At 44.3% G+C, this 21,744-nt stretch overlaps 1 protein-coding gene across 9 annotated transcripts in view; it reads left to right on the plus strand.

Moving 5' to 3' along the window:
* The window catches only part of MAP3K13 (mitogen-activated protein kinase kinase kinase 13), a 165,270-nt gene extending 144,729 nt beyond the window's left edge, over window positions 1–20,541 (plus strand). For all 9 annotated transcript variants that reach the window (XM_047732067.1, XM_047732077.1, XM_047732085.1 and 6 more), the window contains 7 exons: window positions 1,258–1,367; window positions 2,154–2,270; window positions 2,974–3,111; window positions 8,435–9,221; window positions 13,632–13,702; window positions 16,226–16,523; window positions 17,322–20,541. In XM_047732067.1, the coding sequence (XP_047588023.1) occupies window positions 1,258–1,367; window positions 2,154–2,270; window positions 2,974–3,111; window positions 8,435–9,221; window positions 13,632–13,702; window positions 16,226–16,523; window positions 17,322–17,423 (1,623 nt within the window). In that variant the 3' untranslated portion in view covers window positions 17,424–20,541. The remainder of the gene's footprint in view (window positions 1–1,257; window positions 1,368–2,153; window positions 2,271–2,973; window positions 3,112–8,434; window positions 9,222–13,631; window positions 13,703–16,225; window positions 16,524–17,321) is intronic.
* The last annotated feature ends 1,203 nt before the right edge of the window (window positions 20,542–21,744 follow it).

Genomic DNA, 21,744 nt, shown 5'->3' on the forward strand with positions numbered 1-21,744 from the left:
TCAATTTCATTGGTTTCTTGGAATTGTAGTTTATATGTAATTTGAGGAAACATCTCCCTTAGCTGTTTTCTAGAAACTACCTGTAGACTATATTCCAGTAGACGTCTTTCGACTGCCTAAAATTTGGATGACATTGGCCTGGAATTTCGTGCCTTATGGAAATCCCAGTGTCCTAATACATCTGTGAATTCCTGGGAGACTATAATTTCATGGTCACTTTCGCTTTGCCTTCCTAAAATTTTTGGGTTCCACCTCCTCCATCTTCTGGTTGTTCCTTTATCTTATCATTGACCCAGACATGAAGTTCAGCACTGTCCTTGATGTCTAAAAAAAAAAAAACAAAACAAAACACTCATCCAAAATCAAGGTGAATGTCAGAGACTTTACTAAAGGCTTCAGAAATTGGAAGAGGCTTACATTTTGAATAACTGAAGTCACATATTAGATATTCATCCCCATTCTAAAATTTTGTCAAACCACTACATTATTTAGCCATCCTTTTTTTCCTCCTCTTCTCTTTTCCTGTTCTTTCCCTCACTCCCCAATTCCTATAGAATTCCCTATATTTTTATTCTCAAGTCCTGCTGTGCCCCTTGTGTCATGTGCTCCAGATATTTTTTTCAAGATATTTTCCTTTTTTTTTTTTCAAAGATTTTATTTATTCATGAGACACACAGAGAGAGAGGCAGGCAGAGGGAGAAGCGGGGAGCCCAGTTAGGGCTCAATCCCAGGACCCCAGGATCATGACCTGAGTCAAAGGCAGACACTTAATGGAATGAGCCACCCAGGTGCCCCAAGATATTTTCATAACAAAGTTACCTAAGAGAAATTCCGGTGCCAGTTGTAAACACGATCATGTTCTCACTGGCACGTACTTACAGCAGATGGCTAACTGAGCTCCTCTTTTTGGTCGGGCTATCTCAGCCACCATCTTCACTTGAAACTGAGCTCTCTTGTTCCAGAGGTGATGGCCAGTATGCCAGCTGTGATATTTCTGGTGGCCAGTATGGCAAGGAAATGGGAAAAAGACGGCATCCCGTGTTGGACTAAATACAGAAAATGAGGTCATGGTGTGGGGGTGGGGGGTGCCGAAGCATGAGCTAGTCTGCTATCAACTCATATATTTATTGAACATTTGTTCTGTGAGGCTCTTCAGTAAAAGCAAGTGGGGGAATACCATCCTGCCCGTGATTCTCTGGCTCTACCAGGGACGGAAACTCCTAGAGTCCTAACAAAGTCTCATTTGTCCTCACTCAGGCTGAATGGAGAGAAGAGGTGAAAAAACACTTTGAGAAGATCAAAAGTGAGGGAACTTGTATACACCGATTAGATGAAGAGCTGATTCGGCGGCGCAGAGAGGAGCTCAGGTGGGCTGCTCCCTCCTTCTCCACCTCGTCCCATCCCCACATCTGCAGATCCTGGCAGGAACTCGCTTTGTGCATCACCGTTTCACCTTCTACACACCTTTCACCTCTGCTACTTACTGTTAATTCTCTTTAAAAGTTGCCCCCAGAGATGACCCCCCGTTTACTCTGCTGTCCCGTTCCCTCCCTGCAGCCTTGTTATCCTTCTTTATTATAGCTCTGCAGCCGGTGCTCCTGGAGCCAGGCTCTTTCTTCATTCAGTGCCTGTCCTAGGTGACATGGAGGGCAACGCTTTATAAGAGGAAGTTCCTGGTCTCAAGATGCTTATGACTGATAAAGGGGTACAAAATGTAGCCATAGATAACCACCCGTATTAGGGCAGGATCTGTGCCCTAATAAGTACGGGGTCAGGGGTCAGCCTTATTGGCATATTTCCATGAACATGACTATATTACTCTGTATTCTTATTAAGGTATTATCAGTGGCACACAAAGGCTACACATTATACACAAATCATGGTCCGATTTTTATCCGTGCCCTCCGCCCCAGCTATTCAGCATGGCTGGATATGGCCCCTAAGGATAAACCAAGCGAAAGCTTGAATTTTCCATCTCCCACTCCATCTTGCCCAAGTCGTTACCTCAGACACGGGACCTTTGAATTCAGATGGCCCTCAGACAAACGCTTTTGAGATAAACCATCCTGGTTCTTATTTCATTAGAGCTGTTCTTTGTCATCCCCCCCACCCCCCGGTAGTCAGCTTTGCTGATCCTCTCTTTTCTTTGATAGGCATGCTCTGGATATTCGGGAACACTATGAGAGAAAACTGGAGCGGGCTAATAATTTATACATGGAGCTGAGTGCCATCATGCTGCAGCTAGAAATGCGGGAGAAGGAGCTCATTAAGTATGTATCCAGACTTCTGTCTGTCCTTCCCAAGTCGGGTCTATCAGTCAGCCCAAACGCACCGTTCTGCCATATTGCTGCTCCTCAAAACTAAAATGGCAGATGCTTGAGTCATTCACCCAGCATTCCTTAAGGGATGTGCTATACCCAGGTCTCTTCCCCCTGTGAAGTTTCAGTTGAGGGGAGTTGCTGCAGAGCTTGTTACGGAGGAATGTGCCCTTGACCGGCATTTGCAACTTCACCCCGCTGAATGGCTTCGAGAAGGGGTCCTCATCTCGAGAAAAGCTTGGTGTGGATGAGGGGAGCCTTCTTCCCGCTGGGGAAATAAGATGGCTGATGAAAGTGGTTTAAGGGATTCTTGACAATGACAGGAGACCCCGGTCAGTGGTCCTGACCAAAACCATAACTGAAAATAAGTAGGTCTTCTACCATCGCCTTGTGTCTCTCATGAGGTAAGTTGCGGGAGGGAAGGTCAGCCCCTGAGCGCATCAGAGAGTGGAAGAGCGCAGCAAAGTCCAGATTAGTTGAATTGAGCATCTTTTTTTTTTTTCTCCTTTTTAACCTGAATAATAGTGTTGTTATTCAGATAGTGTATTTCTGCTAAGGGTGCCCAGAATCTGTGAGAGGAATTAGCCTGTGGAAACATCCTGCCCATCTTTCCTGTCTGCAGTGACTGAGCTGTGGCTTTTCCTTTCGTCTGCAGGCGTGAGCAAGCAGTGGAAAAGAAGTATCCTGGAACGTACAAACGACACCCCGTCCGTCCAATAATCCACCCCAATGCCATGGAGAAGCTCATGAAGAGGAAGGGCACACCTCATAAATCAGGGATGCAGACCAAACGGTGAGACAGCTATGCCAACCTGACATTCAGAGAAAGGGGAAAATATCCCCCCAAAAATACATGATCCCATGACGGTGTGTCTTCTCTGTAGCTCACCGTGGGCACACTTGCTCCAGAAAAAAACAGAGTAGAAAAGTGAGAGGATGTGTCATGAACTCTAGGAATCTAGTTTTTACTCTCTGAGACATAGATACTTCTTGTCTTAGCATGGCATAGGGAAAGAGAAGTAAATGGAGGGCCAGGCCGACATGGATTCCAATCCCAGCTCTGCCCATTGGTATAAGCCGTATGACGTAGACCATGTCATTTGTCCTCTTTCAGCCATGGGCAAAATGGTATAATGATCACATGTGAGATTTCTTTTTCTTTTTCTTTTTTTGACCCCTCCTGCACAGAATTGGGTTAATCATAATTCTTGTTGTAGGCAACATTGGTTCATGTGGGTCCCACTTTTACATATTCATTTAGTTAGTTCTTTTTAATAATGTAATAAGTGCCTGTAAATCCATTACCAGAAACAAAAGCAGGGGCTTTGATAATGACCTGTACCTCACCATGGAGGGCCCCTCATTCTATTCCTGCATGGGCTTTCGGTGAAGTTTAAATAAGAGAAATGTGAAATCACCTTACAAATCACAGGTGCTAAAAAATGAGTTTTTGAATAGTTAAAAAAATAAAAGATTGCCCTTTCCTCTAATTACAATGCATTTTCCTTATACTAGTTTAGTCTTAGAATGCTCTCCCAGTCAGTTTTTATTATCAGGCTCTACTAGATGCCCATTGCTCCCAAATAATGGAGGGTGGACTCTATTCTAGCCAAGTTAATGAAAAGGAAAGAAATGTCCCTAAAACCTGGGGTATAGACCAAACGGTCTACTGCAGAATGCGGTGAGAATAAAGATAATGACAAAATGCAAACCAAGAATGTATTTTAAGTCTTTCAGAATGGCAGTTATTTTGAATAAGGCCATTCTACCCTAGTATGACTAATACAACGCTAAAACTACTGAAGAGTAGTTACATGGATTAATTCCAGTTTTTCTTTTACTTGCCACCCATGATCACCTTCTCATCAAGTTCTGAGAAATTGCAGGTGGCACCTGGCAAAACCCTCTGAGGATCCCAACACCTCTTTCTTTTAATGTCTTTTTTTTTTTAAACATTTTATTTATTTATTTGACAGACAGAGATCACAAGTAGGCAGAGAGGCAGGCAGAGAGAGAGAGGAGGAAGCAGGCTCTCCACGGAACAGAGAGCCCGATGCGGGGCTCGATTCCAGGACCCTGGGATCATGACCTGAGCCGAAGGCAGAGGCTTTATCCCACTGAGCCACCCAGGCGCCCCTCTTTTAATGTCTTAATTGGAGACAGAGTTCACCTGCTGGCTCCTCCCTGCATTCTGCTACAGTTAAAACTAAGAGCTTTGGAGAAGAAAATAGTACTGTTTCATTCTTCAAAATGTGAGCGCATGTTTACTTTTAGTGTTGGCTGTGAGGAATATGTTTGGAAGTTTGCCACCACCAGCAGATGCTTAGTGGACTAAGCACCCAGGAAGACAACCTGGAATGGGTCTTTGAGCTGCAAAGAGTTCTGCTCTTGGTTGATTGGCCTCTGGAGGATGTCAGTTTCCCATTGTTTGGACAGTCCAATGATTAAGTCAGAAGTCCAGTGACCTGGGAGGAGATCAGAGAGGAAAAACCATCCACCATCCTTTGGCCTAGGTATCAATGTGGGTTCAGTTGGGGACTAAAAAGAAGAGAATCAGAGTTCAGTTACGGATCCAGCAAGCCTGTTACAAGTGAGTATAATCCAATCCAGTGGTCTAAATACCTCATAATAAGGACAGGCTCGGGATGGGGCTAAGAACTCTGCCTTAATGTCGGAAGACTTGGGTTCAAGTTGGGAGTTCTGCCATGGACTCCCTTTGGGATGGATACAAGCCAGCTAACCTCTCGGATCCCTCAGTACCCTTACCTGTAAAATGAATGTTGGAAAAATGAATAGTCGGAAACAAGTGTTTTACATATTGTAAAGTGCTTTGTCAACGTGAAGTGCTGTGTCACTGTTATTCTGTGACTTTTGCACGGCCAGCTTCAATAAAAGCAGCCTTCGTCTGACTTAGACGCTTTCACCTCAGCTCTCTTCCAGATCCTCCTATAGCCAGTCACTGGATAGGTCGGTGCCCCTAACTGGGCCTCGGAGGGCTCCCTTGCCTCAATAAAAGCCCCAGGACCTCCTCAGTCCACGTACTTTTTGTGGCAAAAGGTGGCCAGCTGACCACAGAACCATGAACCTGACACAGGAAGGTGCTCACAGCAGCACAAGACTGTGCCCATCCTATCATATACCAATGTTACCTGGAACTTCCTTGCTAAGAGGAGCCTCTAACTGTTCTCTTGAAAAGGAAAAAAAAAAAAAAAACACTACACCCTGGTGTCTCCCACACCCTGATGCCCACTCATTTTCTACGAGCCCTAGCTGTTCAAATGTGGTCCTCGGTTCAGTGTCATGAGAGAGTGTGCTGGAAGTGCGACTGGGGCCCCACCCCAGACCTGACCGACTCAGCCATTTAAGAAAGGTGATTTGTAGGCCAGTTTAAACTTGTTATCTGAATCTCCAGGAAGCCAGCTTGGGGATTAGGAAAGACTTCTTGTCTGGATTCTGCCAATGATGCACTGTGAGACCATGAGCCACTTCGGGTTTCAGTTTCCTCATCACATAAGGTAGAGGTGGGACTGTATCTGCGGTTTTTTTTTTTTGTTTTTTTTTTTTTTAAAGATTTTATTTATTTATTTGACAGAGAGAAATCACAAGTAAGCAGAGAGGCAGGCAGAGAGAGAGGAGGAAGCAGGCTCCCCGCTGAGCAGAAAGCCCGATGTGGGGCTCGAACCCAGAACCTGGGATCATGACCCGAGCCGAAGGCAGCGGCTTAACCCACTGAGCCACCCAGGCACCCCGTATCTGCGGTTTTTAAGCAAGGTCTGGGACACCCTAGGGCTTGCCCAGATGTCAGGGATTACTGAGGAAGTAGAGAGGAAGGGGAGGGGGAGCCCATCGGGGAGGGGCTTTGTTCCCTTCCCACAAATGTCCCATTGTATCTGGGGTGGAAGAGGGTAGTTTGCAATGTAATTGACATATAACATTATATTAGTTTCGAGTGTACAACACAACAATTCGATATACATATATATTATGAAATAATTGCCACGCTAAGTCTAGTTAACATCCATTCATCACCACAAATAGCTATACTTTTTTCTTCTTGTGATAAGAACTTTCAAGATCTCTTAGAGACTTTCAGATATACGATACAGTACAACTAACTCAAACCATGCGGGTTTGAACTGCATAGGTCCACTTGTATGTGAACCTTTTGCAGTGCAGTACTGTAAGTGTATTTTCTTTTTTTTTATTTTTTTAAAGATTTTATTTATTTATTTGACAGACAGAGATCACAAGTAGGCAGAGAGACAGGCAGAGGCGGGGGGGGGGGGGGAAGCAGGCTCTCTGTTGAGCAGAGAGCCCGATGTGGGGCTCGATCCCAGGACCCTGGGATCATGACCTGAGCCGAAGGCAGAGGCTTTAACCCACTGAGCCACCCAGACGCCCTGTAAGTGTATTTTCTCTTATGATTCTTTTTTTTTTTTTACTTGTTAGAATCTAAATTTTAATTTTAACTGTTTAAAACATTTATTCAGTGGGTAACTTATAAAATCTCTTATGATTTTCTTAACATTTTCTTTTCTCTAGCTTACTTTAAGAATATAGTCTGTAAGGGACGCCTGGGTGGCTCAGTTGGTTAAGCAGCTGCCTTCAGCTCAGGTCATGATCCCAGCGTCCTGGGATTGAGTCCCGCATCGGGCTCCTTGCTCAGCAGGAGCCTGCTTCTCCCTCTGCCTCTGCCTGCCATTCTGTCTGCCTGTGCTCGCTCTCTCTCCCTCTCTCTCTGACAAATTAAAAAAAAAAAAAAAAAAGAATATAGTCTGTAATACATATCACATACAAAATATGTATTAATCAACTGTTTATGTTATCAGTAAAGTAGCTGGTCAATGGTAGGCTATTTTTAAGCTTTTTTGGAGTCAAAAGTTATACCTGGATTTTTGACTGTGCACATTATCCAAGGGTCAGTTGTATCATTGCCTATAGCCTCCATGCTGTACATTACATCCCAGGACTTATGTGGTTTATAACTGGAAGTTTGTACCTTTTGACCCTCTTCCTCCATTTTACCCATTCCCCCATCCCCCACCTCTGGCAACCACTAGTCTGTTCTGTTACTGTATCTATTTTATATACCGAGTTTCTCGAGAAAAGGATTCTGTTGTTAAAATAAAGTTTGGGTCCTTCAGCACTGTAATCTGATGATTTGTGTCTAGCCCTAAGAAGGAGGGAAGTAATGGTGCTCTCTGGTATCCTCAAGTCTCTGCCCATCAGTCCATCAGTTCAGAAACCGTTTATTGTTTACCTGTGCACCATGAAATCAGTGTGTGTGACATGCACCTTCAAGCCCTGGCTTGCTCTTGCACACAAGCTGCATGACCAGCCCAGTGAGCACTCGACAACAGACTAGGAGAGGAGCCAGCACCACGCCAGGCCGCTCCTCGCAACCCTTCTCTTGCTGGCTCTGTCCAACCTCCTAGGCTCTGTACTATTTCCCCTTCCTCAATCCCCACCCCCTATGCCCCCTTCCTTAAACATGTTTGAATACTGAGAGTGAGCAAGGCTCCCTGCTAGTGTCCTTCCCATACATAGATGATGGATGGACATAGTCCCAGACCTCTGGGAGACCATATCTTGACCAAAGTCCCTGAATTTAGCCTCCCACCTCATTAACCTGAGGTTTCCTTCTCTTGTGCCAGACCTCTGTGATTTGTGATCTGCTACGGGATCTATCTAGATCCATCATCAGACAGATTTCTGATGGTGGGCAAACCCTTGCCTCTGCCTTGGCATGTTGGCACCAGGCTGATAGCCGAGGTTATGCGGAAGAGATCAAGAAACCTGTAGGGTAGAATTAGAACTTAAAGGGGATTGGGTACCTCAGCTAGGGAGGCACAGAATAAAATCCAGAAGGAATGAAGGAGATCCTCTATAGGTGGACATTGAGGTTGTTTCTAATTTTCTGCTATTTTAAACTGTAGAATATAACACAGCGTCTTCAAACATACATCTGCGTGCACATCTGTTACCTCCGTTGGATAAATCCCTGAACATGTGACTGCTGTTTCAAAGGGTGTGTGTACTTTCAGGTCTGCATTGCATTTCCCCAAACTTAAATGTGTTTCCAGATGTTGACAACGAAATCTTGTCTTTCCTCCCAGGCCAGATCTGTTGAGATCTGAAGGTATCCCCAGTACAGAGGTGGCTCCCGCTGCATCCCCTTTGTCCGGAAGTCCCAAAACGTCCACCTCGAGCAGCAAGAGCCGCTATCGGAGCAAGCCACGCCACCGCCGAGGGAACAGCAGAGGCAGCCACAGTGATTTCACAGGGATCTTGAAAAACCAGCCAGCCCAGGACAGTTCACCCCATCCCACTGACCTACACCACGCTCAGTCCCAGTACCCTTCTCCCCATCACCACCATCCTCTGCAGCAGCAGTACCAGCAAGCACCCCCTGCCGTGTCCCAGAGTCACCATCCCAGATTCAGTGTGCACGGACAGGACATTGCCACCTGCGCCAACAACCTGAGGTATTTTGGCCCAGCAGCGGCCCTGCGGAGCCCACTCAGCAACCATGCTCAGAGACAGATGCCCGGTTCCAGCCCCGACCTCATCTCCACGGCCATGGCGGCGGACTGCTGGAGAAGCTCTGAGCCTGATGCGGGCCCACCTGGGCCCTGGGGCTGTTGTCAGGCTGACCCTTATGACCCCTGCCTCCAGTGCAGGCCAGAACAGTGTGGGTCCTTGGACATACCCTCTGCTGAGCCAGTGGGGAGGGGCCCCGACCTTTTCAAGTCACCAGCACACAATCCCCTCTTGGAAGATGCCCAAGGTTCCGAGAAAATGGGAGAAAGGGAATTCAAAGGCTGCAGGTCTGTGTCATCCCTTGGCATCCCTCACCACGTCACCCCCCCAGTGCTACCTCGAAACACAAGGCCCCTGCAAAAGGTAAGCTGTAATGACAGCCCGTCATGTTGTACACATTAGAAAGCCTACATCATGTGTCCGTTCTGTAAAAGGAAGAGATGACAGAAGCATAAACAGAGGTTTCTTTGATTTTAAATGCTCTCTCACCACACTGCTTAAGTGATGGACTAGAGACTGTGCTTTGGCAACTACGGAACCAGAGGACTGATTCAAATGTATCTAATTTATAAATAGATAAATAACCATATACTAGGGATATATAATCAAAACTAAAACTATCCTAGTCTAGTCCTGATGGATGTTGCAAGAAGGAAGGATCCCGTTATAAAACAAGTTTGAGAAACAGTATTCTCTCTCTCCTCTTGGAGATTCCTAATGAACATCTACAAATCCTAGGCTTTAAAAAATCATACGATTCTTTGTTTCATCCAGCTTTTCCCTCACCTATTTGGCCATAATGGCTTTAAAAATAGTATCTATTAATATCCCATGGAACTAGCTTTCTTCACAATATATTTTGGATGGGTGCCTGGCTGGCTCTGTCGGTAGAGCATGTGACTCTCAAGCTTGGGGTCGTGAGTTCAAGCCCCATGTTGGGTGTGGAGCCTCAAGAAAAATAAAATAAAATATTTTAAAAAACCAATGTATCTTGGAAAACCCTACCTTTATTAGTAACCATCATGACCCAGTGAGGCCTCCATCACTGAAAGCTGTTCCTCCTCTTCTTCTCACCCACTGGCTGCCTAGGTTTTATTAGCTTGGAGGCAGTGTACCATAGTGGTTAAGAGCATGAACCTGGGAGCCAGAGAGATCTCAGTTCGAAGCAGAGCTCTTCCATTTAGAACTCTATTGGTTCTGAGAACCAATAGTTCACATTGGGGTCCTTATCTATAAATGGGGAGCAGAGTGGGCCCTGCCTCATTGGTTGATGTGAAGATTAAGTGAGTTAATACATATAAAGCACTTAGAACAGGACCTGGAACATAACAATCTTCCAAAAATGTTAGCTCATCTTGCTAATGAGTTAAAAATAAGATTATATATGAAAAGTGTTTAGCACAGTGCAAACACCCACTCAGTTCTCAGCATTGCCTCATCTCGTCAGCATTCATCAGGAGTGCAGTTGACGGAATAAAAGGGTCTAAAATGTAAATGAGTATGTTTCAGTTAACTAGACATTTAAAAGAAGTTGACATACCTGTCAGAATGGCTAGAATCAAAAAGACAAGAAATAACAGGTTGGAGAAGATGTGGAGAAAAGGGAACTCATGTGCACTGTTGGTGGGAATGCAAACTGGCGCAGCCATTGTGGAAAATAGTATGGAGGTTCTGCAAAAAATTAAAAATAGAAATACCATGTGATCCGGTAATTTCACTTCTGGGTATTTGCCCAAAGAAAACAAAAGAACTAATTAGAAAAGATACATGTACTCCTGTGTTTATTACAGTATCGTTTACAATGGCCAAGATATGGAAATAACCTGAGTATCCATCAATGGATGAATGAATAAAGAAGATGTGGGGTGTGTGTTTGTGTGTGTGTACGTACGTACATACATACATACATATACACAATGGGATATACTCAGCCATAAAAAAAAAAAGAATGAAATCTTGCCATTCATGACAACATGGATGGACCTATATGGTAATATGCTAAGCGAAATAAGTCAGACAGAAAAAGACAGATACTATATCAATCACTTACATGTGAAATCTAAAAAATAAAACAAAGGAACAAACACAAAAACCCAGAAATAGGTTCAAAAATATGGAGAACAAATTAGTGGTTGCCAAAGGAGAGGGGGGTGGGGATAATGGGTGAAATAGGTAAAGGAGATTAAGAGGTTCCACCTCCCAGTTACAAAATAACTCACAAGGGGTGAAGAGTTAAGCATAGAGAATATAGTCAATAACATAATAACTTTGTAAGGTGATAGATGATAACTATTTATTTTGGCAAGCAGAGCATAATATATAGGATTGTTGAATCTCTACACTACACATCTGAAACTAATACAATACTGTACCTCAGTTATACTTCAGTTTAAACAGAAGTTGAGGCTCAGAGCTACTGTTTCAGAACTGTATTTCTTCCCTCCATGCAGTGCTGCTGCCGACAAAGCCTTCCCAGAGATTAAATTGTGTTTGGGCAGTAAATTTGGGTTATTCTGCTCCCCACCGCTCTATGGCCAGGAACATGTATTTTTTGGGTAACAACTTTGAGATATAACTCACGTACCATAAAGTTCTCCCATTAAATGTACTACCTCGTTCATTTATTCACAGTTAGGCAATCATCACCAATTTTAGAATATTTTCATCATCCCAAAAAGAAACCCTGTACCCTTTGGGAGCACTCCAGTCCACTCCCAAATAACACGTACCTTTGAACCATTCTGATGCCATTTTGATGAATTCTATGGGCCAGCGGGGCCAGGGAGTGCACTCCCTCTACATTTGGCCTCATTGGAACAGTACTCCCACAGGGCAGTTCTGCTTCTTTTGACCAAGATCCACTTCCATGGTGCTTCGGGTAAATGTCATCTTGGCAGTATAACCCCATGCCTGTCCTCTCTACTCAAAAAAGCATATCAGAATACAAATGGATAAGAATGATGGTATGTTAAAACTGACTTTAAAAATAAATTATCCTCAACCTTTGGTACTGTTACTTGGGCCCGGTTACCCACCTCACAATGGGTGGGAGTAATCCAGTGTGTCATGATTCTGTGGGTAAGGATGGTTTATTTTAAGTATGGCTATTTTTTTTTTTTAAGATGTGGAATTTATTAACATAATGTATTATTTGCCCCAGGAGTACAGATCTGTGAATCATCAGGCTTACACACTTCACAGCACTCACCATAGCACATACCCTTCCCAATGTCCATAACCCAACCACCTTCTCCCTCCCCACTCCCCCCAGCAACCCTCAGTTTGTTTCATGAGATTAAGAGTCTCTTATGGTTTGTCCCCCTCCCGATCCCATCTTGTTTCGTTTTTTCCTTCCCACCCCCAAGACCCCCCGCCCTGCCTCTCAAATTCCTCATATCAGCGAGATCATATGATAATTGTCTTTCTCTGATTGACTTATTTTGCTCCAGTTCCATCCACGTCATCGCAAATTTCTTTTGTTGGCTGCATAGTATTCCATTGTGTGTGCCCACATTGCATGTGCCCCTTCAGATCACTACATTTGTATCTTTAGGGCAAATACCCAGTAGTGCCATTGCTGGGCCATAGGGTAGCTCTATTTTCAACTTTTTGAGGAACCGCCATACTGTTTTCCAGAGTGGCTGCACCAGCTTGCATTCGCACCAACAGTGTAGGAGGGTTCCCCTTTACCTGCATCCTCGCCAGCATCTGCCATTTCCTGACTTGTTAATTTTAGGCATTCTGACTGGTGTGAGATGCTATCTTACTGTGGTTTTGATTTGTATTTCCCCGATGCCAAGTGGTATGGAGCTAAGTGTGGCTTTTCTTATGTTCTCAAAGAGAGATGGTCTCTTCCTTTTGAAGGAAGATCAAATTCTCAGACAAGACACTTACATAGCCTTTCTAGATCAACTACAGAGCCCTGGCAATCACAAGGCCTCAGATGTCCAACCAGAGCTCCCTTATCCTTACCAACAAGCTGACTCCATAAGGCACTGTGCACCTGTTTTGTATTCATGGTGGAAGGAGAAACACAAGATGTGGTTTGACACTCAAATAATGTCTGCCTTGGTAGTGCAAATGAGCATAGTAACTATAATATTAGTGAAAAAGTGATTGGTACATAGAAGGGAAAAGGTAGTTGGGGACTCCACTTCTTGGTGGAGTCCCTAGGTCAGGGCCTGGACCACGAATGACAATGATTACAAGAGACCGCCCCCAAAATCCAAGACCTTCTCTCTAGTTTCCCCTCCCCATCACTCACCTTGGATAATCTCATGGAGTCCTTACCTACTAGAGGGCAAAATTCCCATTTACTCAGTTCTGTGTGTCTTCTAGCATCTAATACAGACCCTGTCCTCAGGGACACAGAGGAAAGGTTGCTGAATGAATGAGTGAAAAAATATATGTTTATTTCTTTTAAAGATTTTATTTATTTATTGGAGAGAGAAAGCACGAGCAGGGGGAGGGGCAGAGGGAGAGGGAGAAAGAATCTCAAGCAGATTCCCTGCTGAGCAGGGAGCCCAATGCGGGGCTCAATCCCAGGATCCTGGGATCATGACATGAGCCAAAGGCAGGTGCTTAACCAACTGAGCTACCCAGGCACCCCTGAAAATACATATGTTTAAAGATGACACTTAGCAAACTGCTATTTAGTGCCTTTTTGATTATAAACATTTTACACCGAATATGTGTGTGTGTGTGTGTGTGTGTGTAAGAGAGAGAGAGAGAGAGACAGATTAAGATAAAATTCTTTCTCCTTGTTCTCCTCAGAGTGGAGATGACTCTTCAGAAGAGGAAGAAGGGGAAGTAGATAGTGAAGTTGAATTTCCACGAAGACAGAGGTAAACCCAACAAACACATGTCCTGCTTTCAGTGTAATGGGGAAAATCCCGAGTCTGCCATACCTCCTGTTCAGGCAGGTCACTTTTAAACAACTCCCCTGTAGGGAGATTCGAACTCATCATCCCTGTTTTCCCATTGTGACATTTTGGCCACTTGGTTTGCATAGCAGATCCTAGTTCATTAGAATTCATTTCTTAGGAACTTCAAGATAAGGAGCATAAATAGGGATTCAAGGTTACAGTTGAGAATGGAGATGAGAGATGACCATCCTGTTTCGTGGATAATTTGATGGGTTTTTGGTGTACCTCCCTATATTAGTCTCTCTGACTACTATAGCAAAATACCACAGGCTGGATGGCTTCAATAATGGAAATTTATCTTTCATGGTTGAGACTGGGAAGTCCAAGACAGGGTTCCTGGTGAGGACTCTCTTCCCAGCTTGCAGACAGCAACCTTCTTGCTGTGTCCTTATAGGGCTGGTTGGGGGTAGAGGGGTAGTATGGAAAAGAGGGGGGTACAGAAGTGGGGGGAAAGATCTTCCCCTTTTAAGGTCACAGTCCCGTGAGATTATGGCCTCACCCTTTTGATCTCATTTGACCTTATTTACCTCCTAAGAGTTTATGTCCAGATTCGGTCATACTAGGGTTAGGGCTTCAACATATGAATTGAGCTTGGGGATGGACACACTTCAGTTCATAGCACTCTCCATGGCTTTGGATATTATGCCTTAAATTAAGTATAATTAATTAAATTGAGTCATCACTCAGCCCAGCCTTAAAAATCGCTTCCTGCCTAGCCAGGAAGAATAATTTTGCTGGTAGGATTAAACTGAAGAAGGACCATCCCCCTACTTCAGGAAGAAGAGCTGTCTTTTGTAGAAGTAGGGAAGCTCGTTTTCCTCCAAGAAAGCCTCTTCTGCAAGTACATGTTCTGTTCTTGAAGCATAGGACTCTAAGAACTGCCCCCAGGAAGACTTGTGTACCTGCCCAGAAACAGGAATTCTCTGCAAACCAAGGGACTCCTTTGGTAAATTGAATTCCAGGTCCTCACACTGCCCCCAAATTAAATCCATTCTCATTCCCTGAGCTAATCTTGCCACATTGCTGTTGCTACCTTATTGTCTCCTTGGTTTCTCCGATGTGGTGAGATTGGATCCAAGTAAAGCGTCTTCATTCTCTGAACTCACACTACTGACTTCACAGTTTATTACTTCCAGCTTTGTTCCTGAGACGCACCATGAGCTCGACCCACCTGATGGCTTCCTGCCTTTCTTGTTAGCTCAAATTATATTTATGTTTTCACTGCATGGTTTTATTTTTATATGATAACATTTTTCTCCCTATCTCCTTTCTGTTACCAGCCTTGAGATGTTTGTGAATCCTACTTTAATTTCCCTTTCCCATCTGGGCTCTTTTCATGTGCCCTTGATTCCTGCCCACCCCCGGCCCCCAACCTCAGCCTATCACCTGGCCTGGTCAGTGGCAAGCTTCAGATCATAAGCCATCAAAATCACTTTGTACTAAGAGATACAGAAAGATCAGACAATGACAAAGAAAAGAGGGAGTCTTCTTTTTATTATTTGTTTTGTTTTGAAACCAATGTAAGCTAACGGCATTCTTATTTACTAGTCTACTTATAAACAAGGGGAAAGAAATGAAATTTTTGCAAATCCTCGCTCCGCCTGCCTGTCCCCCCACCTCCATCTTGCCTCATCTGAGCTAAACTCACATGTTCACTGGAATGAGCCATTAACTGATGAGGCAGTGCCCCCAGCTGTGGAGTGAATGTTCCTTTCCAAGCCCATTTCCACTGGGGGTCAGCTGACAGGGCGAAGGCACTTGGCCTTCCAGGGCTGCCGTGCCCAATGGGCATTGCAACTGGGGTGAGGGAAGAGGTAGGGAATGACATGGTATGAGCTCTGAGTAGACCCAGCCCAAGACACAGCTCTGCCTTTTCTGGCGATGTGGCCTGGAACAAGTCACTTTCATTATCTGGCTCCAGTTTTATGATCTAGAAAGGAGTTAGACCAAAGAATCTCCCAAGACTCTCTTACCTGTAAGAATCTGGGAGGTCTGTGCACAAGAAGCAAGACAACTCCATTCCGTGTGTGCGTGTGCACGCTGGGGTCAGACCAGCTGAGGTTTTCAAAGACCAGCAGTAGCCAGCAGCTCTGGAATGTAGTGTTTAGCTACAGAAACATACAAACCAAATGCAAAGGGAGAGTCAGGTTTCCTTCTCTTTTGCTTTAAACTTTATGCGAATCTGTATTCGAATCTCCCTTGGGGGTTGGGAGAAGCCTAGAAGACCTCTTGACGAGGCACATACAAACCAAATGCAAAGGGAGAGTCAGGTTTCCTTCTCTTTTGCTTTAAACTTTATGCGAATCTGTATTCGAATCTCCCTTGGGGGTTGGGAGAAGCCTAGAAGACCTCTTGACGAGGCTACGAGGCTATGATGGAGAGGCGAGGGAAGAACAGCAGTTGTGCATGTGATTAAGGTCCTCTGGTTCTTTGTGGTTCTAGGCCCCATCGCTGTATCAGCAGCTGCCAGTCATATTCGACCTTTAGCTCTGAGAATTTCTCTGTGTCTGATGGAGAGGAGGGAAATACCAGTGACCACTCCAACAGTCCTGATGAGTTAGCAGACAAGCTTGAAGGCCACCTGGCGGAGAAGCTGGATGACCTACTGTCGCAAACACCAGAGATCCCCATTGAGATATCCTCGCATTCCGACGGGCTCTCTGACAAGGAGTGCGCTGTGCGCCGCGTGAAGACACAGATGTCTCTGGGCAAGCTGTGTGCAGAGGAACGTGGCTATGAGGTGGGGCTTCTCCCTTCTCATCACTGTAGCTTCTTGGGCTTACAGCATGCCTGTGTCCCTGAGCCCTTTACAGTTACCATTTAGTATATGAGATAAGACAGGTGCCTCCAAGAAGTAAGTAGAATCCAGAGATCCACACAGCTCCCCGAATAAGGGCAGGGCTCCCAAATGAGGCACAAACATCAAACTGCACAGGCCTCCTTCATTCTAAGGTCAGGTCAAACATGACCTCCTCCTGACCTCGTCTCGCTCCTCCGTGTCCCCACCATCCCCTGGATGACCCTCTCATTGCACATGGGACACTTGAGGTCCTGCACAGCACAGGCCAGTCCCTGTCTTGGAAGATGGGCTAGCACAGTGGCTGAGAGGGTACACCGGGCATCTGAACAGATGCCGCACCCAGCCGGGGTTCTCTACTGACTGCCACGCTGGGCAGGCTGCTCACCTGTGGGTCCGGGTTGGTGTCCGCAAGGAGCAGTGATGACAGCGTCTGTCTCCTAGGGTGCTTGTGAAGATTAAGTGGGTTTCTGGTCGTAAAGCACTTGCAGGAGTGCCCAGATCACAGCTGACACTATGCAAATAGGGCTGAGGCGGTCCTGCTGTAATTGCCATCATCATCGTGGCCGTCATCACCTTTCTAGGTCTTCTTTCTCCAGGAGCCCTGCAAGGGCAGGACCTGGCCTCATGTATCTTAGCCAGCAACCCAGAGCGGTGCCTGTCACGTGGGAGGTGGCCAATACGCATTTACTAAGCAATTGCCCAAGTGAATGGAGGTTTTATTTTGTCTCCACTTTGCAGAATCCTATGCAGTTTGAAGATTCGGACTGTGACTCTTCCGATGGAGAGTGTTCTGACGCCACGGTGAGGACCAATAAACACTACAGCTCTGCTACTTGGTAATGGAGGAAAACCCATCCTGAAGATCTCATGACTATACTGGCATTTCAGATCCTTTCCCCCGTCCCCCCCAGACTCTTTCCCCTCTCTCCTTGCTTTTTTGTCTGGGAAGAGAGCTGCCCCATCTTTCTTACCCCTAGAAATGAGCTGCAATAACAGGAACATGAGACTTCGCAAATCTCTGGAAAAAAAATATCCAAATGAAATTAAGTCTCACTGAACATTTCAATCAAGAATGGCAGGGATCTATTTTATTGAATATTCTAGCTACTGTAACATTGATATTTATTTTTGTTTGACATTTTAACACTTTGTACTGTAAAGAGTGAACTATATATGATAGAGAGAGACAATAATTTCTTGCAAAAAAAAAAAAAGAGAGAGAGAGAGAGAGTGAGAGATAAAGGAAGAAAGAAGTGGAATTTAGGAGCAACATCCTTGGGAATTTGTGGGGCCAGGAGGTATTATTGCTACTTGAACAGGGGACCAGTTCTTTTGGCCATAAGTGACTGAAGAAGAGCCAGAGCAAGACATATTATTTTAGAAAACAAAGAACAACAAAAGAAAAACAATTCCAGGTAACTTGTGAACAGACCACATTAAGTTCAACCAGCTTGTCCACAAGGGTGATGGAAATTGTCTAGAAAAGATTGGTGACCAGATACTTATACCCAAGGTCGTTGAGGGCATGTGCTTCCTCCAGGAGGAAGAAGACAACTATACCTGTGGAAGCTGATTTCATTTGAAAAATTTGAAGCAGCATTTTGTAGTGAGACTTACAGATAGCATCAGACCTTGTCTTTGACAAATACTTCCCTTTTTAATGCCTTCATCGTCATGACCTTGACCAATGTGTGACCTTGACCATTGTATTGATTTTTCAGACTCAAGTGCCATTTTCTTGTAGCCTATTTCCTTTCCACCTGTTGACCACTTCCTTTAGGAAGAAGGGTGAGGGGTGCTGATTTAAGAGAGAGAAGAGATTTATAACAGTATTTGAAAAGCAAATGTGGAATTAATGGAAGTACATTCTCACAGTGTCTCAGTTGAGCTTCAAGCAGAAGATGAGACTGCCCCTCTGTGGAACCCGGTTGCTTGTCTACTAGAGTCATATTGATTCAAACAGAACACACTTTGAAGGCAGCTAGCATGTGTGTGAGTCTGTCCAGTGTCCAACCCCAAACCATCCCCCTTGTTTTCATTTATTAACTCATCCTATCCGGGAAGCTTTAGTGCGTGGCTACCACTAGCAGCATAAAGGCAAAACAAGCATCTTGCAAAAGGCAACCCCTTTCCCACCACAACAGCATTTTCATTAAATGCAACTTGTAAAATGTATTTTACTGCACTCTGGATCAATGCAGTTTGGAATAATTGGATTTGGAGATTTCTGGAAAGAACAACCTGTGCTGAGCAGCAATTAGAAAGATCTGACATTGTCCAAGGCATGAGGTTCTGCTTGGCTTGGGGTCATGGGCTTTGAAAAGTACCCCAGGGTACTTGATGGTGCCTCAGCTCCAAGGAAATTTTTACCTAGAATTTTATATAGAAGCAGGTGTTGGCCTAGTTTCCGTCTCTTTCTCCAAGAAAGGTTACTGTCAAACAACCTCTCTAGGCTCAAGACCTAAAGACCGTGGCTCAACGCTTTGGTACTGCATCATGTTGGACATTAGGAAAGACTTACACATACAGGTATTAAACTATTTCCAACTCAGATGAAACCATTGCCCCCCCCCTCGGTGTCACTGATTGCATCAGCCAAAAAGGAAAGGCGGAGGGAATTTAGAGCAGTTCCTTTTGCTTGTTTGATCCCTCCATTTGTTTACACTTTATGTTGAGACATTGATTTAAAATTTAGTGTCTATAATTTATAGCTCTTAGCTTGGATGAAGGAGAATGTTTAACTTATACAGAGAGCAGTATTGTTTGCATTAAATTATTCCATTTTGTATAAATTCTGTAGCTGGACTACATGAAAAATCTTAAGTTATGGCATTATTATCATTGTTATTTTATTTTATAATAATTATCATTCTCATTTTCTGTCGATCAGAAGGTGTGGTTTACAGTGTAGCACAATGATTGTGTGTATTGCTAACCGTGAGTAATGATGGCTTTTTATGACCTTGATGAAGGAATGAAAATGGAACTGCCATTTGGGAGCTCCCTGGTACTCCCCTTAGTTGTAGTCCCTCATTTTCTCTGTGCAACAACAATCATTGAGGGTCTGGGTTCTGCACTGGAGCCCAGTGGATACACTGTGGTTTTTGACTTGATCCTCAAAGCTCCTCGGTGGGCAGGTGACTGAGTGGATGGACAAAGACTTCAAAAGCTGTAAACTTTCTCAAGTTTCATAAGAAATAAAATCATGGGACTACCTTAGAAGCCAAAAGAGAATTATTTAGTGCCCTGGGAGGAACCGGCCTAGGGAGTTTCCTCCCGGGGCCCGTGGGTTAGGCAGCGTCGGGAGCGGTCGGCAGTTTGTCATCTCCTTCCTGCTGGGTCCTGTAGCATCAAAACCTTTTTTTTTTAGCTCCTGGCTGGGAATAGCAAAGAAACATTAAAAAGAAGCAAAAAAAAAAATTAAAAAAAAAATATATATATGTCATGACACTGACATAAATTGCCTAGCTGTGATGTCATCCCATAAAAGATGAGAGAAATTCTAGAAGGAGGCCTAGTCGCTTAGAGGGTGATAGGGCTGGAAAGGTACCTTGAAAGGCCGTAGTTTGCATCGTTGGACTTTCAACCACACTGTACTGTAAATCCCTCTGCTTCGTCGCTTCTGGGAACAGAGAAGCTACAAGCCTACATCCTCCTTCTCTCCAACTTGAAACATGCTTCAGCTCGTCCAGTTCTTGCCCACCTCTAGTGGCAAAAGGGAAACATGAGGGTCAGCTTCTGTCTTACGCCTCTCAGTGATGGTCTTCCCAGAAAACTCATACCTGATACCTCATAATTCTGATATTTTTTTGAATTCCCATCTTGACTGCTTGTCATGATAATGCCATATCTACCTATTGGGTTTACTGTTATGAGCATGTTAGGCTAGTAGGCAGTGTTGAATCTTTAGCCATTCATTGTATTGTCAAGAGTTGAATAAAGTTCCATGTTGAACGTTTTTATTTTTATATTTTTATTTTTAGTAGAAGTGACTAGAGGCTTCAGAAGAGAACAGTATCAATAGCCTAGGTTAAAAGCCTTTTCTAGCGTAGCCTGGCCCTTCATTGCCTGCCTTGAGCTAACCAGGACCGTTGTGAATCAGTGTATGTTTCTTTGAGAACAATTCCACAGTTACCTGAAGACTGCTGCATCCAGAGCTCGGGGAATCGAAGAGCTGATTCTTCAGTCCTCAGGACTCTGATTTCAAGCTTCAGTGTTGGGATTGAAAAGTTAACCCCCTTGGGATGAGTGTTCACACTCATTTAGCATCTGTTTTTGACTGACTGCAAAATAATGAGTTTTCATTTGTCTTGCCAGTGAACATTTGGTTTTGATTTTATCTATTTCTAGATCATGTCCTCTGATAACAATTCCTATTAAAATTGCTTAGCAGAGGGACTGACAAGCCGACATCCACTTTGAAATGGTAATAGACCTTACTGCCAGTGAAGTTTCGATCTGTTTGTAAGATAGTGGGGAGTTCCTACTCAAAAAGGGTGAAGATAGCTAGCTAGCTCTGTGGTAAGATGATTTGGTGCAGCCTACTGGAATTTCAGATATTTAAAAACTTTAGTATCAACAAATCATCCTTATAGAATTAAGGATTTTTTTTTTAAAGTAGTGCTTAGAAAGTACTGGACATTTCAGGGCCTCATTGTGCTACCTTTCCCTCTTATCCCAAGTAATAGATGTGATGGTATTGGAGTTTCCTGGTACCAACCCAATTTTAAATGCCCTTCCCTACTGTGAAACACTGACATCCATTCTGTGTGAATGCAGCCTTACTGATCAAATATTTTACTTTTTTATCCCCATGCTCTTTTGTCTCAAGTTTTTCCCCTTTTCGTAAAATGTTCTCATTTGAACTTCCTGGAACTGAATTCTCCAGAATAGAACACATTGGAATCCAAGTACCTGCTTTGCAGTACAGTGTGCTGTTTTGTTTTTCCACTAAGCCAGAAACCAAAATAGAACTGTATACTGCCCTCCACAACCTCCACCCCAAACGCCCAAGATTGATGTTACTTACTGACCGCCATCTTCTTTCCTACCGAGCCTGGACCCAGCCTCAGAACCTCTCCCAACAGAGCACTGGGAACAACCACCACCACCTGATTAGAATTGGTGTGTAAGGGGAGATCTGTTTTGGCATCCCAATCCT

This window comes from Lutra lutra, chromosome 1 (assembly GCF_902655055.1).
Source record: "Lutra lutra chromosome 1, mLutLut1.2, whole genome shotgun sequence".
Taxonomy (NCBI): Eukaryota; Metazoa; Chordata; class Mammalia; order Carnivora; family Mustelidae; genus Lutra; species Lutra lutra.